Source organism: Pongo pygmaeus, chromosome 13 (genome assembly GCF_028885625.2).
Source record: "Pongo pygmaeus isolate AG05252 chromosome 13, NHGRI_mPonPyg2-v2.0_pri, whole genome shotgun sequence".
Classification (NCBI taxonomy): Eukaryota; Metazoa; Chordata; class Mammalia; order Primates; family Hominidae; genus Pongo; species Pongo pygmaeus.
In genome coordinates, this window is record NC_072386.2 from 30,019,941 (window position 1) to 30,035,912 (window position 15,972).

A 15,972-nucleotide genomic window follows, 5' to 3' on the forward strand; every position below is an offset into this window, starting at 1 on the left:
AACTACTTAGAGCAGTACTTGTATTTTATTTTATTTTTAAATCTACAGGCCTAACAAACCCCTTCTGGGAGTACAGTTTGCTTAGGGATCATCTGTTTGCAGTCATGCTTTATACAGGGCCTATGGTGGGCAGGAGCGGTTCTGAACCATTACAACCTGGCAACACATCCACAGTGCCCACATTTAGAGAGCAATTTTTAGTTTTCCCTTGTCCTGAAAGCCCACAACTTTCAAGCATATGAAGCAAAGTGTTTGTGTGTGGGGTTGGGGGAGGCGTATGCAGGGTTTCAGCGAAGACGACAAGACAGTGGTCATTTATTGGGTTGATGTCAGCTTCACCCCATGCTGCTGCATACTGGATCACCATTGCTGGCCTACAGTGACTGTATTGCTGTGGGCACCAAGAGACAGAGCATGGCTGTTCCTTTGTCATTGGCTTCACTTGACACGACCAGTGTCATCGCCAGTTGGCATTTAGGTTGTTGACCCTGTCGCGGCCAGGCTGAGACTATAAGCAGCTTTGTTATTGTATGTGCCTATTCCAAACAGTAGAGCCTTCAGAAACCCCACTGCATGGCACCTCTGCTCTGGGAAACTGGTGGAAAGGACCAGAGTGCTCACAGCACATCCAGAAGGGATTTCATCTTATTCACCTTTGGAAAGCATTGGCAAATACACAAGAATCAAAATAGATATTAGACCACATCCACATCCAGCTTTAATTTTACAGCCTAATGATTGAAGAAGAAGACTTTTCATTAAGGTTGGCACTCTTGCCCGTATCTAAATTCCATTTTTAATTCAAGGTTTCTATTGTGGTTTCCTCTTTCTTTGGAACTCACTCTTTCCCTGATGGCTACGACAGCCTTTGTACGTATACTGCAGAGGAATCTCCATAGGTGCTCAGTGGGTGTGTTTTTTTCCCTTTGGTGTAACTGGTGTAAGATGTTGGAGTTATAATAGGTTCTCAGACATAGTTACTCTATTTTGTTTTTTGTTGCTAGTGCAACAGTACTTGGCATTTTGCATTAAAAGAAGGAGATTATTCTAAATGGAATAATTCTCATTTTTCTAATACTGACAGCAATAACAGAGGAAACTGAATTAGTTGGGCATGGATGTTTTCTTGAAGACACATGTACACACACAGGCACCCACATGAACATGCACTAATGCTCATTTGTCCCAATAAAGCCTCAAATCTTTCAAAACTCCTATGAGGATTTTTGTTTTATTTCACTAATGGACTTATGTGTAAAAATCTTCTTCCTTGAAGCTTTTGAATTTTTTTTCTAAAATGGATAGCTATGTTTTTTTTTTCCTTTCTAAATTTTTTTAATTGTGGTAAAATACACATAAGGAAATTTACTGTCTTAACTATTTTTAAGTGTACAGTTCAGTGGCATTAAATGCACTCACATTGTTGTGCAATCATTACCATCATCAATCTAGCTTCAAACTCTGTATCTTGGTATCTATGGCTTTTGTTTTTGTTGTTGTTTCTTCACATATGAATTGGGTCTTTAGGATTTGCAAGTGAGGCCAGGATGGGGAACAAAAATTATGTGAAGTAAAAGGATATCTTGCTTTATTTCTCTTGAACTGAACCAGTGCTGCTACCAATTTTCAATGCATTCCACAATTTCCCTCTTATATTGAGAGCAAACCACAGTGTAACAACAGTAGCATATAATGCCCTGTACTGCTTAAAAAAAAAAAAGGCTAAAATTCCAGCCTCATAATAAGAGACGAACAGGTAAGGAAGGAGCCCTAACAGTAAAAATGCTTTCGCCTTATTAAGTACATTTCCTGTATGTAAAATTCGTATTGTTTTCATGGATCATTCACTGGGAGTCTGAGAATAAGGAAAGAAAAGGACTTGTCTCCTCTCATACTCTGAAAGCCAAAGAGGTTTAGTTTTAAGGGACTACAGGCATGTAGAGTTCACTCCACTCTTGTTTTAGAAGTGTTTTCCTACTGATGTAACATCACTGTTCTCCCAAGATAGAAGACTGGACTATTTATAGATTAAATAAATATTGGACTATTTATTGCCAGGTCAATTTTGGAAAGGCAGCTTGGGGATCCATTTATAACCATGTGGGTCAAAACTAGAGAGCCTCACAGGTCATGGTATTGTCATGGTGCGGCGCGAGGTCAGCCAGCTTTTCTGAAAACGCCCCCGTGCTAAACGCCGGGCTCTTTCACAGTCGCTCAGCTCTGCCTTGGAAGTACAGAAGAAGCCACACGCATTCATCCATAAGTGGGTGTGGCTTATTCCAATAAAACTTGTTTATGGACATGGAAATTTGAATTTCATAAAATAATCATATGTCATAAAATACGCTTTCTTTTTTCAACTATTTAAAAATGTAAAAACCACTCTTAGCTTATGGGCCATACAAAAACAGGTGTGGACTGGATTTGACCCATGAACTGTCATTTTCTGGTCCCTGATATAGAAAAAAAATAGGATTCCGAGGCCTGTTGATAAGATCCAAATGATATCCTGGTTTGAATTCTCGCTCTGCCAAGTATCAACCATGTAACCTTGGGCAAGTTACTAACCTTTCCAAGTTTCAGTTCCTCTCTAGGGGAAGCATAATGGCCACCCCATAGACCTGAGAGTGAGTGACAGAGTCGGGCACAAAGTGGTGATCAGCTCCTGAGGCTCTGACGAGACCAAATTTCTCTCTGTGAAAGCTTGAGAACATGTTTCAATAGGTGGTAGTCAAACTTCTAGCAAGAGATCTCATTGTATTAAAAGGAAAATTTTAGTTTTGTTTCATGTCTATTTATCCATCAAAATAACACTTTGTTCCTACCAAAGGAGTGAGACTGCTTAGAAACTACAGACTTCCTAAATTACAGGCTCACTGAGGAAGCACATTCCCCATATGTTTTCATCAGACACACAATAGAGGTCTTATTAAGCAATGGCAAGCTCTGTCCTGTGGTGAATTCAGCTAGGCTGAACGGCTTCTATGGAATCCTTTGTTTTCCGAGGGGAGGTAAATTCTTCCTTTGGGGACCCATGCCCTGAAAGTTCAGAATACTCCCTCCAAAAGGACAAACCGTTTGTTCAGCGTTTCTTGCATGTCATTAAGAGTTGCCCCCATTAAGCTTCTCTCAGAATAAATAAAACTCTAGTGCCTGCAACCTAACCTGGAGTTTCCAGAACTCTGTGCTTCACCGGCCAGTGCCTTCCCTCCCACTCCTGATAGAAAGGCCACATGACAGAAGCAAATGTGAGAATTCCTTCCCCTACCCTCCCGCATCCAGCCTTTAAGGAGCTGCACAACCCTACAGGGGGCATTGGGCCATGCTGAAATCTGTTTCATTCCTCAAAGCGGGTGGATGCACTCAGTCACCCTTTGCTCATCCCAGAACAAGGGGCAGTAGCAGCATCTGCCAGAAACCAATCCAGCTGTGCTGACAAATGCTGGGTATGAGAAGGAGGGAGCCAGACTCCTGCCAACTGTGCAGATCTCCATGGGGGCTCTGGAGAAGTTGGGTAACAGAGGAGGAAAGGAGCGGGGGAGCAGCAGCCAAATGTCAGAGATCTCAGTGTCACTTTGAGCAGAAATCACAGGCTCCTTTGATCACAGGTAGCATCACTGAGCAGAAATCAGGTTGGATTCCCTGTCCCATCAGTGCACCAGCGAGGTTGGTACGGGTGGGAAGGACATGGTAGGTGGATCCACAGAGCAAGGCAGGGTGCTAAAAAAAGCACAGAGTTGCAGAATGAGGGGGGTGGGCTGCGGGGCTCTAGGGAGGGGATCTGCAGAGATACAGTGACCACAAACAGTTTTGATTAATGCTCTTGCTTTCACGATGCACTATGAGGCGACCCACCATGTGTCCGTAACCCATCTCCTGTGGTTAAATGAGAGAACTTAAAAAATGTGCAGCTCTGTCTTTATAAGAAACAATGTAAATTAGGAGGCTGAATATGTTTACATAAAGTGACTTATTTTTAATGTTTGCAGGGTTTGGAAAAAGAAGAGCAGTTTGATTTTTGTATCGGTATGAATAAATATTCTCCGTGGGTGGCGAGTGTGTGTGTTTATCTAGCCATACATATGTATACGTGCACTTGGGAGCCTGCACATATGTGCACACATTCACACACACACACCCCTCCATCGTGGAAACGCCCTTCGTGTCAGTAATGTGGGCTGTTGTTTAGGAACAGAATTAATCAAATAAATATTGTTCTGTGTGGTTTAGGGAAGTCTGGCCTGCCTTGTTTCTATTTTTATGTCGTTTGGCTTATTTGCCACCCACATTCCTAAAAGAAAGCAGAAAGAACATTTCTAATTCTTGTGTGCTGGTTGGATCTTGTGTATACTTAGAGTTGGGGAAATTTTAAAAAATATTTTTGTAGACTGGCTGCCCTGCCTGCCTTATAAGAATTTAGACTTTGGGATGCTAGCAAAGGAAGATAGTAGCCCTGGCTGTGGGCCTCCTGGGAACGGTCCTGCCAGACTAGTCCCTGCTCCCGTGGCCCATGCTGGTGTGGTACGGCCGCTGATTCAGAGACTCAACTGAAACAGCACGTGTAAACATGAATGAAGATATATTCAGCACGATGGCTCAGGATATAGTAGACTGGTTAGGAGGATGGGTTTTCAAGTTTCAACCTTGGCCAGGGTAATTATTAGTGATGTGACCATGGCTGAGGTACTTAACCTCCATTACCTCTCTGTAAAATAAGGACGATACCACATACCCCATAAGACTGATGTAAGGACTGAATGAAATGATGTCCAGCATTGAGCACAGTGCCTGGCACGCAGAAAAGGTGCAGGAAATGATAGAAACTACTCCATTCGGAACACAAGACACTTTGGTTAATGATGGCTCTCTTATCACTGCCCCATCTTGTTCACTCTGACTCTTGTGACCTGGCACAGCTTCATTCATTCATTCGTTCACTTCTCAAGTTATTTATACCAATAAAGCCTAGTTCCAAAATAAATTTGGGGTGGCTGATGTCAGCCCCTACTGGAATTCTCTCTCCCAGATGCTCTGAAACAGACACAACAACATTACAAAAAAATAGTTTCTAAAAAAATGTTTAGGCCTCGTACCTGAACCTCGCCTAAGGATTCCACCCTTGACTCCTGGTCCCTTTACCCTCCTCTGAAAACAAGCTTCCAGGCAGGAAGCTCCACCAGCTTGACCACTGCAGAAAAGGCCTTGAGGGTAAGGACGAAGTCCCCTGAGCCTAGGGGGAAGGCATGGCAGGGAGATTCTCCCCGAGGGTTCCCAGGGATCGCTAACTTGCAGCACTCCCTCCACAGCCTCACAGAAACAGCTGGGAATGGTCCAGGAAAGCAGATTAAGCAGCCCTGGACTCACCCTCTGCTCCATGGATGCAACTGAGGGCTCCTTAGAAAGTCATGCCCCAGGAGGCCCCACTTGTGGAGTTACCTGCCTGTCCACCGGAGTCGGGGAGGGAGGGGTCCTTCCCCTGGAGTTGCCAAGGCATTTGGGAAAAGGCCAGTGTTATTTCCTCTGATACATACAGCTATTTGGATTCTAGAAAGCGAAAAGAGAAACACCACAGGAAGTGGAGAGCCAGCCTCGTTTGGACAGCTGTGGTCCCGACAGCAACACAGTGGCCTCCCTGTGCCCGAGGCCAGGCAAGAGCTGCCCTGCTGTTGTTCCCACCTTCTACAGTTCCCACTTTGCCACATGGACTTGGCTGTAAAGTTGTTTGGGATGTTTTGTATTTGCTTGTTTGTTTTTCTTTTCTTTTTTTCTCTTCTCTCTTTTTCCGGGGATTTCCCTGCAGCAAGCAGCCTGATGTTTTTCATGGGTCTTCCTTGAAGTGAGACACTCCCCTTCAAAGCAGAACTGCACCCCCATCTGAAGGAGAGCCGGCTGCCAGGGCAAATTCTTAGCAACCAGCTCTGGGGCCCTGCTGGGATCCTCTATCTCTCTTTCATCACACCCAGAGTTCTGCTCCCTTTCTGGGAATTACAAGCCACCTAGGTGGCTTGTAAGCTTCACCCACACCCAAGCTGGGCTGGGAAAGAGGAACTGGAGTGCTCTGGAGGAAACAAGGAAATAGGGCTCTCCATGTAGAGGGAACAAGCATGCAAAGATGCAGGATACACAGAAGCAAGATGTGTGCAAGGCCACAGACAGGGATGGGAAGCATATCCAGAAGTCCTTGCAAGTCATGGGAAGTTGAGGACTTGATCTGGTAGGAAATGGAGATGCAGGAAAACAGTTTTATTTCTACCTGGATCTTCAGCAGTACCTTTCCAGCCAGTGCTGTTGATGACACCAGCAGGGATTAGAGAGTGGTGCTTCTGGGCCTTGGGGCATACTGGAATCATGTGGCTGTTACCTCTAGGACCACAGGCAGCATGGTGCCATGGGGAATTCTGAGCCCTTCAAACTGGACGATTCAGAGAGAACAGTTGGTTTTCATTTTCATCATCGAATGCCTTACCACAATACCACAGCCTCTTTTGATTCCACAGCCCTTGAAAGCACACCTGCCCTTGCCTTGGGATTCTTTTGACAACAGTATCACCCTGCCTCTCATAGCGCCACGACACTAGAAGAAACCTCACTGATTGCTGTCCCTGTCTACAGTCCAAGAGGATTTCAAATGGGCCCACACGGTATAGCTGAGAACCTGAATCCCTTGCTGATGCCAGCTCATTTTCTTTGATCTCATCCTCATCACTCCTCCAAGAAAACTACCCAGTCCAGAGGGACTTCCTTTTGCTATATAAGTGGGTTAGATCTTGAGATAAGGAAATAGCAAAATGTTGGTGTAACATTGAGTGTGGAAACGTGGCCTGAGGGAAGTGAGTGCTGGCAGGAGCTGAGGACCCTGTTGGGAGGGGGCCGTGAAACCTTGGCATAGACCTCGCCAGCACAGCTGTTTGGAATGGAGGCAGGAAGGGCAGGGATTTTCAAGATGCCCAGTGTTCTCAATCCACACCCATCACAGAAGAAACAAATGAAATATGGGTACTATCTGGAGATTTTTCAGTCTCTAAGAACTGTGATTTGTGAGATGAAAGGCTTCCAGAAAGCCCTCTTTCTGACCTGGCCTCTACCCCTAGAGGGCCTTAGCCTTGCTGTGGGGAATGAAACTCTTCCCAGTCGTAGGCTTTTGGTGCTGCCCACCCCCAGCCGAGCCAGAAATGTGGCTCCTGTACTTCTGCTGCAGTTCAAGCCACTTTTCCAGGTATGTCCCTATCTGAGTGGAGATCGGGCTGATGGCAGGCCACAGGGCCAAGCTCGGGCATGGGGCCGGTAGCTGGGACTGAGGCTGCACTGCTGATTAATGGGCAGGGAGGCACTTTGTGAAATGAGCAACACCCTTTGACGGCCTTTTCCGGGGGACTCGCCGCTTTCCTCATGTCTTTTCAGCAATATCACTTTTGATTTTACCTTTAAAATGTATTGACGAAGCTGCATTATTGGAGAAGGTGCTGGGGGAGATGAATCTCTCCTACTTTCTGTTCTATTTCCATTACTTCAGGGGTGTGTGCGTGTGTGTATACATGTGTGCGGGCGTGCTGTATTAGAGAGCCCAATTTCCTTTATATACGTGAACTCCTCCCCCTAGTAGTCACCATTAAACATCCAACGGCTTTAAAATGGGCAGTGAGAAGTACACAACATAATGTCAGACGTGGCCCTGAGAGAGGCATACTGCTCACTGCCCTGCTTTAAGCCATTGGCTGCTTAATGCTGGTTACTAGGGGCAGGAGTTCATGTATATAAAGGTCATTTTTCCAAAGTTTCCAGCGCCAAGGGTTCTCCTGCTCCTTACCACACTGTGGAGCCTTCTACATCTCTTCATACTGCTTTTCTTCCTTGATTATTTTTTGTTTCAAATATTTATTCCTCCCCCTTTCTCCTGGTGTCTCAGAGTTAGCAGGATGCTGGTAATTAAAAGAAGACATGGGTTTTGAAACGCTGCTATGGTAGCTCTTCCCCTCCCTTATACATTTTACAACAGAAACACAAAGACTCACTCCTTTTCTTTTACTCCTCCCTCCAGTAGAGTAATGAAAGCAGAGTGTTGTTAGCTTGTTTTTGTTTTTGAGTCCACTAAATCATTATTCTTACACCGACTAGCTGGGTGAACTTGGGCAAGTTAGTTCAAATTTCTGGGCCTCCTTTTCCGCATCTGTAAATTAGAAAAAGTAATGCCTAGTTCATAGAGTTGTGAGAAAGTGCACAAAGTAAGTCTAAGTGCCTTCCCCATCGTAGGTATGAAATGCATGTTTCCTTCCACCTCTCATTTTACTTGGGTCTGTAGACCTAATAAGTGTTCCTTTTCATTGGATTTCAGTTTAATTTAATATGTTTTAAGCACCTAGTATGTGCCAGGTCTTGAGCACCAGGTCTACACAAATACCAGATAGGGTTTCTCTCTTCAAGAGCAGCCTGGTGCTGAAACCAGGAATGTGATAAACGGTCACACAACAGCGTGAAAGGTGCCATGGTCACTGAGGGAATCTGAAAGAGGAGCACCTAGGATTCCTTGGGGACAGGGTGGGAGGGTAGAAGAATGTGTCCCTAAGGAGATGACAACTGGTCAAGAGCGTTAAAGGGTGTCGGCGATGGGAGAAGGGTGTTCTGGGAAGAGAGGAGCATGTGTATGGAAATCGTTGTGTGTTCCATGGGAGAGAAAGCGCGTCAGCCACTGATGGGGGATGAGGTTGAGTGCCTGAGAAGAGTCTAGATCAGTAAAAGCATTGTATGTTACAGTGGAGACTTGGTTTGAAAACTATCGAAAGCCATTAATGGAGTTTAGGAGCACCATGAGATGATAAAGATTTTACCTGCAGCACATCAAGCCAGCTCTAAGAAATCCTGTGTACACAAATTGCCTCTTTCGAATTGATGTGAAGTCAGAGAGCCCACAGGCCAGCAGTCCAGTTCTGCCACTAATTAGTTTTGCCGCATTAGGGAAGTCACTTACTCTCCGATAGTCTGAGTTGCCACATCTCTGAAATTAAAGTGTTGGAGTAGGTGACACCCATGTTTCCTCCCAGCTATAACAGCAGCCTATGACTCTGTGATGATGTCACAGCTTTTTGGTGCTTGTTTCATCATTCCTAGAGTTAACTTATTAAAATTGCTGTGCAAGCATGATGACTGACCCCTAGTAAACATCAAGTGTTCTTCTTTATATGTTCCACATGAAAATTAGCTTCTTGGGCCAGGCGCAGTGGCTCATGCCTATAATCCCAGCACTTTGGAAGGCCAAGGCAGGCGGATCATTAGGTCAGGAAATCGAGATCATCCTGGCTAACTACTAAAAATACAAAACATTAGCCGGGCGTGGTGGCGGGCGCCTGTAGTCCCAGCTACTCGGGAGGCTGAGGCAGGAGAATGGCGTGACCCCAGGAGGCGGAGCTTGCAGTGAGCTGAGATCACGCCACTGCACTCCAGCCTGGGGGGACAAAGCGAGACTCCATCTCAAAAAAAAAGAAAAAGAAAAAAAGAATATTAGATTACTAAAATGTGTGATGATGTAGTGCAGTAAACTGAGAGCATTGATTTCTTTGTAGTCTTGCCTAAGTCAGAGAGTATTTGTGTGACTTGGAATAGGTCATTTTACTTCTCTGGATCATTATTCCCTACCCTCCACTGACTACCAGTTATAAAAATGGGTACACTGAGGTTAGACTAAGATTTGACTCTTAGAGTTCACGGAATTTTGTTCAATGGCTATCAAAAACGTCTTCCAACTGCTAACAAGTACATAAAGATTTAAATTTAAAAAGTGTTTAGATCAGAACAGAAAAAATTGAGTATCTTATGTAAAACACAGGCTGATTTCATCCACCCCCACCGTCCCCACAAAAACTAGGCAAATGTCATTTTAACTTCATCTCTAAAGTGAAATATGATTTCAGTTTGGAGTCTCTGTCTACTTTCCTTTTTGTTTTTTAAATAACTGGTCCTGTTTTCTTAGAAAAAAATTCATGCATATCAAAAATATCTAAAACTTCAGACTCTGCAAAGGACAAAAAAATTAGAAACAGAAAACATACACAATTGTATTCACCCAAAGATAAATTTATCATGTTGGACCCATATTTTTGTTTATATTTTTTCTCAAAATAACTGGATCAAACAATACATCCTGTTATACAATTTGCATAAAATATGCATCATACATTAATATACTAAAAAATGTTAAGGTTCTTCTCAGATTCAGGCAAAAATGAAATGATGAAATCCAATGTGATATAATGCAAATGTGTGCAAAGTGATGGAGATACCCAAGAAAGGAGCTGAAAGTTGCATCTTAAAGGATGTCAAAATTTGCCAGGCAAAGAAGGGCAGAAAATATTTACCAGATATAAGAAAGAAACCACTAGAAACTGGCCAGTTGGAGACCTGGAGAAGTCTAGTTTGCTGGCTGGTGTGGTAAGTGGGAGGGAATTCCGCAGGAGGTGAGCAGGGGGTGATGGGTCCTCTTTCTTTGACAGGCTTCAGAGGATGGAATTTGTTTTGTTGACAGTGGAGAACCAAGGACTTCATAGAATCAGTTACTGCTTTATTTTAAAACAAATGAAACCGAGTGACCACAACCAAGATTCTACTTTACTCTTCTGTTAAAAACACATTTTGGAAAATTCAGGTGTTTTTAAAAATCTTCATATACAAGCCAAGCACAGTCACCAGGAACTTTCTCAGAAGATTCTCATTACCTCAGCGGAAGCCTTTTAATACACGTTTTGGAGTTCTTTAATGGCCTGCCTTAATACATAGGGCATTCAGCAACTCCAGCAATGGCAAATTCATTGTAAAGAGCACCCTGGGTAGAAGCTATTTTGGCCACACTCTCAGAGAGGAAGGAATGTGTTTGGCCCTGCTAGCCTGCGGGAGGGCTCTGATGAAGAAAGCGATGGAACCTAGCATTGCCATTTGTTTATTTAAACAAGTTTTTTTTTTTTTTAAAAAACAGCTCATTGGCTCCACCCAGTGGTCAAGTGCTAGAATACAGCTTGCAGAGTCTTGCAGAGCTTTGAAGGATGGATCCAACTCAAATGTCTTTCCTGAAGTTTCTGATCTGCTATTTCAACCATACATTCCCTTTATGAATTTAAGAGGCATCCCAGGAAACAGCTTTTATCCTGCATCTCAGTGACCTTGAATAAGTACCCTGTCCTCTCTGAAACTGTTACTCTGCTGCTTAAAAAAACTCTGCCATATTTCTAGTGTCCATAGTCTTTCGGTGGCATAATTGTTCTAGTATTTGCCCATTGTACCTATAATTCAAACTGGCATCAGTCTGGATAAAGAAAAAAATCTGGCATTTTGAAAATTCATGAATGACTGCAACCACCTATAATTATATATGTCAATTAATATATGCCAGTATTATCCGATTGCATATTCATAAGAATATCTTAAAGGCTTTAACCTACAATCATATGGTGTAGTAGAAAGAGCAAGCCTTTGCAGTCAGATAGACCTGAGTTTAAACCGTAGGCCTGCAGCTTTCTATGTGACCTGGTAAGGTACCCTCCTTCCCTGAGCGTTTTTCCTCATCAATACAGTAGAGATGGCAAATCTTACTTCACAAAGTATAATATCTGTATAGCAGTAGACACTGGGACTGGAAAACAGCAGGCCTCTGTTTAATAAAAGCAGCAGTTACTGTTGAGCATTCTGTACCTTACCCATTTACCTTGAGCAAATAGCTTCTGCTCTGAAACTGGGATTCTTCCTCTGTCCAATGGAGGTCATAGTTCCCTGTCTTAGAGTCATACAGATGCAATGGTATAACCACCCCAAAGCACCTGGCATCTTATAGGTACTTAACTATAGCTAGCTTCTTTCTTTCCAAAAGTACAGACCTATTGCAAATAATTAAGTTATAAAGCTAAAATTCTGTTTATCCTATGAACACACTTTCTCTCTCCCTATTTCTCTTTCTGTCTCTCTCTTTTCTCTCTCTCAAACACACACACGCATGCTCTTGTATTCCCATCTTGTTTTCCTTGTCTGTGTCATCAAAAGTTAAGCCAAAAGCTGGGTGCAGTGGTTCACGCCTGTAATCCCAGCACTTTGGGAGGCCAAGATGGGTAATGCTTGAGCTCAGGAGTCTGAGACCAACCAGGGCAACATGGTGAAATCCTGTCTATACAACAAATTTAAAAACTAGCCAGGTGTGGTGTTGTGTGCCTGTAGTCCCAGCTAGTCAGGAGTCTGAGGTGGGTGGATAGCTTGAGCCTGAGTGGTTGAGGCTGCAGTGAGCTGTTGCCACTGCACTCCAGCCTGGGCAACAGCAAGACCCTGTCGAAAAAATTAAAAATTGAAAAATTTTAAAAAATTAGATATACACATAGATATGTAATTGCCTGTATTTAATAATTATAGAGATGCAAAACTGCCTAGATTCTGCCTTGTCTATTGTTATTTCTTTAACCAGCACATCTGTATGGTTTTCGAATAGAACGCTTCTCTGAACACCTGGGCACTCCCACACTCAGGATCCTTTTTCTCGATGTGTCCTATTATATAAGGTGTGGCAGTCCAGGTCAGTATGCAAGAGATGTAGTAGCTGCAGTCAGCTGTGCAGCAGGTGGAACTTGGAAGATCATTCATCTAACTAAAGTGACATGAAACTTGTCTTCTCAAGATGCTAAATGGCACAGGGCTCGTTACTATCCTGCTCCTCAGACCATCCTTGGAGAAGAAAGAAGAGCCACTACCCTGGCACAGTGCCAGGGGCAGGGGATACAAAGATGAAAGCACATGGGGCGATTCAATGAGTGCTTCTTTTTCCTAGCACTTAGTAGCTCCTAGTCTAGCACGGCCAACAGACATGCCCAGAGCCCCAGTACACACACACACTCACACACACAGAGATGTACAAATTCATACACTGCATGTAAGAATCAATGTGTGCACAGGAGGAGAGAGTGGCTACCTCCACAGCGAGTGGGGCAGGAGTGCGGGAAGGTCTCCCAGCAGGTAGAAGTCACCTTACCTGAGGTGGAAAAATGAATGGCAATTTGACAAATGAAGAGGGGCAGGCGCAGGATGTGGTAGCAGCAGACCATAGGCATGGGACTCAACGTGTGCGGAGCCCCAGGGGTAGAGAAAGGATGGCTCATTCGGGATCTATAAATACCCACAAGAGCCAGGCAGGTGATGCATGTCAGACACTTTGGTGTATTATTCATTTCTATTTTTAAAAATGTCCTCCTTCCTGCTTTTCTTGACTTATACCCACTCATCCTTTATTTTTCCATCTTTGATTGAAACTTAAAAGAAATCTTTCCCTACTTGAAGAAAACTAGCAGTCCAAATCCAATTACTGTATCAGTTCATAAGTGCTACATGGCTCCTGTTGGGAAGTCAGGTGGGAGTGGCAGGGATTGGGGCAAATTGGAGAGCAAATTCTTCTGCTGAAGAGGACAGCCATTCTTCAACTCCAGTTGTTCAGAAGCTCCAAATCTTGCAATTTCTCAGAAAAAGCAAGTAACCTGAATTTTGACACATGAGTCAAATTTTTAAACAGTGCCTTATTGGAAAAAAAAATTCTGCAGAACAAATGGAACATACCCTCATGCTAAGCCTTACTCACGGACCGTGCTTGCAAGCTTTCATTTACAGGCTCTCGAGGTTCCAAGAGCATTTTCAGGATCCTTCATCAAATCGTTGCTCTGCTTATAGTTTCTCCTAACCATCCTTTTCCCCTTGCTTTCCAGAAAGAAATGACGAGCAGGATGTGTCACTAATGCTCCACCTCACCCTTTGGAAGAAAGGAAAGCTGTTTCCTCCTGATGCCCTGAGCGGGCAGGAGGTGGACCACCCTGGCTGAAATGACACACCTACTCCCAGGAACAGCAGAGGTGGAGGCAAGCAGTGACACCTGAGAGACATTCCCCACTCACTTTGTGTGCTCTTAACCTTCTGAGTGCTGCTAGCCCAGACCTGCGGTCGAGGCAGACCACAACGTGAAAGAAGGACCAGCCCCTTGACCGTTCTGGCTGGTGAATTGTCCATGAGGAAGCCTCTGCACTTCCACGCATGGCATAGTTCTGCCTGTGACCTGCCGCCTAAGCTTTACTGGAATTCAGGTTTTGAGACTGAGATGCGTGTTTGTATTTTTCCACTTATCTGTCTTGTCAGCTGGCCAACTTCTCTGTGATTGGTTTTCTAAGTGCCGGGTGAATTTTGGACCTCTGGATGTGCAGCAAGTTTTTATGCAATAAGCCTTCCTTTCAGGTCTCTAAAAGCTCCTGCTCTGATCTGTGGTTTAACACTGTGCAGGGCTGTGGAGCTCTGAGAGACCTGAACCCCCCCATCCCCTGCACCTCCCTACTCTCCCTGCCGAGGCATCCATAGCATTTCCCTAATAAATAGTTTTATCAGGGACACTCCACGGGGTGGCTTGTCTCTGCCCCAAACAGGGTCTTCACATTGTAACTGCAGGGAAGAGACTGGTCACGAGCGTAAAGCTGACAAGTTACCAGTTCACCTGATCAGAATGTATTTTTTATAACCACCATCATTCCTTGTCTCTTCAGTGGAAGATATTCTTTCCTGTTTCCCAGAAGAGAGAAATAAAAGTCCTAAATGACTAAGAATGATCAGCGGGAGCCTTGGGCATGATTACTGCAGTGTCTGTTCTTTATTAAAGACAGGGAGTCGTGGCTGTCTCTACATAATACTAACATTTCAGTGAAAAAAGTACAATTGGTTATTTGGTACGTGTAGATTTAACACCCAGACGGCTGACCTGTAACCCTCCCCACTAGCCTTCTGAGCATTTAAACCCAGCCGTCATTCTCTCCCCACTCCACGCTCCCCACTCCTCTGCCATGTTATGTTACGGCCCAAAATTAATTTCTGCCCCTGTGATTGTGCCACGGTTGCCAAGGTAACAGTGGAGCTGGAGCTAACTTCCTTCTTTCATCGTTTCCAATTTTTCTATTCCAGAAGACAGTCAGAATAATGCATTCTGTACTACATCCTGCCTTTTAAAACCTAAATGAGTTTTCCCTGATGAAATGTTGCCTTCTCTGATTCATTCTCAAAACTTTGGTGGTTCTGACCACCTGTGACGAGGGGGTCATAATACTTCCAGTGATCCTTTTAATTCAGCAAAATATTTGTTGGTGGAGGGAAGTAGATAAGAATGTATTAGTGTATTTTAATGTAATAATGATTAAAGAATAACTAAATGACTCTGATTTTGTTTTATCATACATAATGTGTTAAAGCCATCTGTGGCTGCCACAAAAGCCTAGAATCATGAAATCTTTGTCCAAGCTAAGAAAGGGCTGTCTCTGTGGGTACAGTGGCATTCTCTGTTGACCTAACCAAGCAGCCTGAACCTTGCTTTGTGTCTCATAAAGGTCATCTCATGGAATCCAATTGCTGCTACCTCACCATGTTTCTGTGCCCTGGTCAACAATAAACATACTTTTTCCCCCTTCCTAAGTAACTTTGAGAGGACAAGATAGGCAAAGTTTTTTCCCTACATCTCTTTTGGCCAAAAGAGTATCTGACCATCAAAGAGATCCAGAGAACAGAAACAAGAGCCCCTAAGTCCCAGCCTCTGCAATACACGGTTACCAGATGGGAATGCAGCACAGTGGGACAGAGAGGTGACTACGGAACCCATGCCCCAGAGGAACTCTGTAGCTGTGCACCATGGAACGCCACAGGATTTTTGAATTAAAAAGTTGAATATGTTCCTGCATTTCAGCAATGCATAATCAAGCAGGAGGCTGGAATCTGGAGACCTTTGTTATTCATTCTTTTTAAGGTTATTTTTTATTAACTGTGCATATGAAATTTCCACTCAATTTAAAAATCCAAATCTTTTTAAGCTTCTTGGAAGAATTTCCTCCTGCTTATATTGTTAATTGCACTAATGAACTCTTCTAGGGTAAATTCTGGCAAACTACTCTTTTTTTTTTTTTTTTTTTTTTAATTACAGAATGTTCCTGTTCC

The 15,972-nt window shown here is 43.8% G+C and overlaps 1 protein-coding gene across 2 annotated transcripts in view; it reads left to right on the top strand.

Annotated features, from left to right (window-relative positions):
• The window catches only part of MOB3B (MOB kinase activator 3B), a 200,930-nt gene extending 185,729 nt beyond the window's left edge, over nucleotides 1-15,201 (top strand). For both annotated transcript variants that reach the window (XM_054502244.2, XM_063650476.1), the window contains exon 4: nucleotides 13,719-15,201. In XM_054502244.2, the coding sequence (XP_054358219.1) occupies nucleotides 13,719-13,748 (30 nt within the window). In that variant the 3' untranslated portion in view covers nucleotides 13,749-15,201. The remainder of the gene's footprint in view (nucleotides 1-13,718) is intronic.
• The last annotated feature ends 771 nt before the right edge of the window (nucleotides 15,202-15,972 follow it).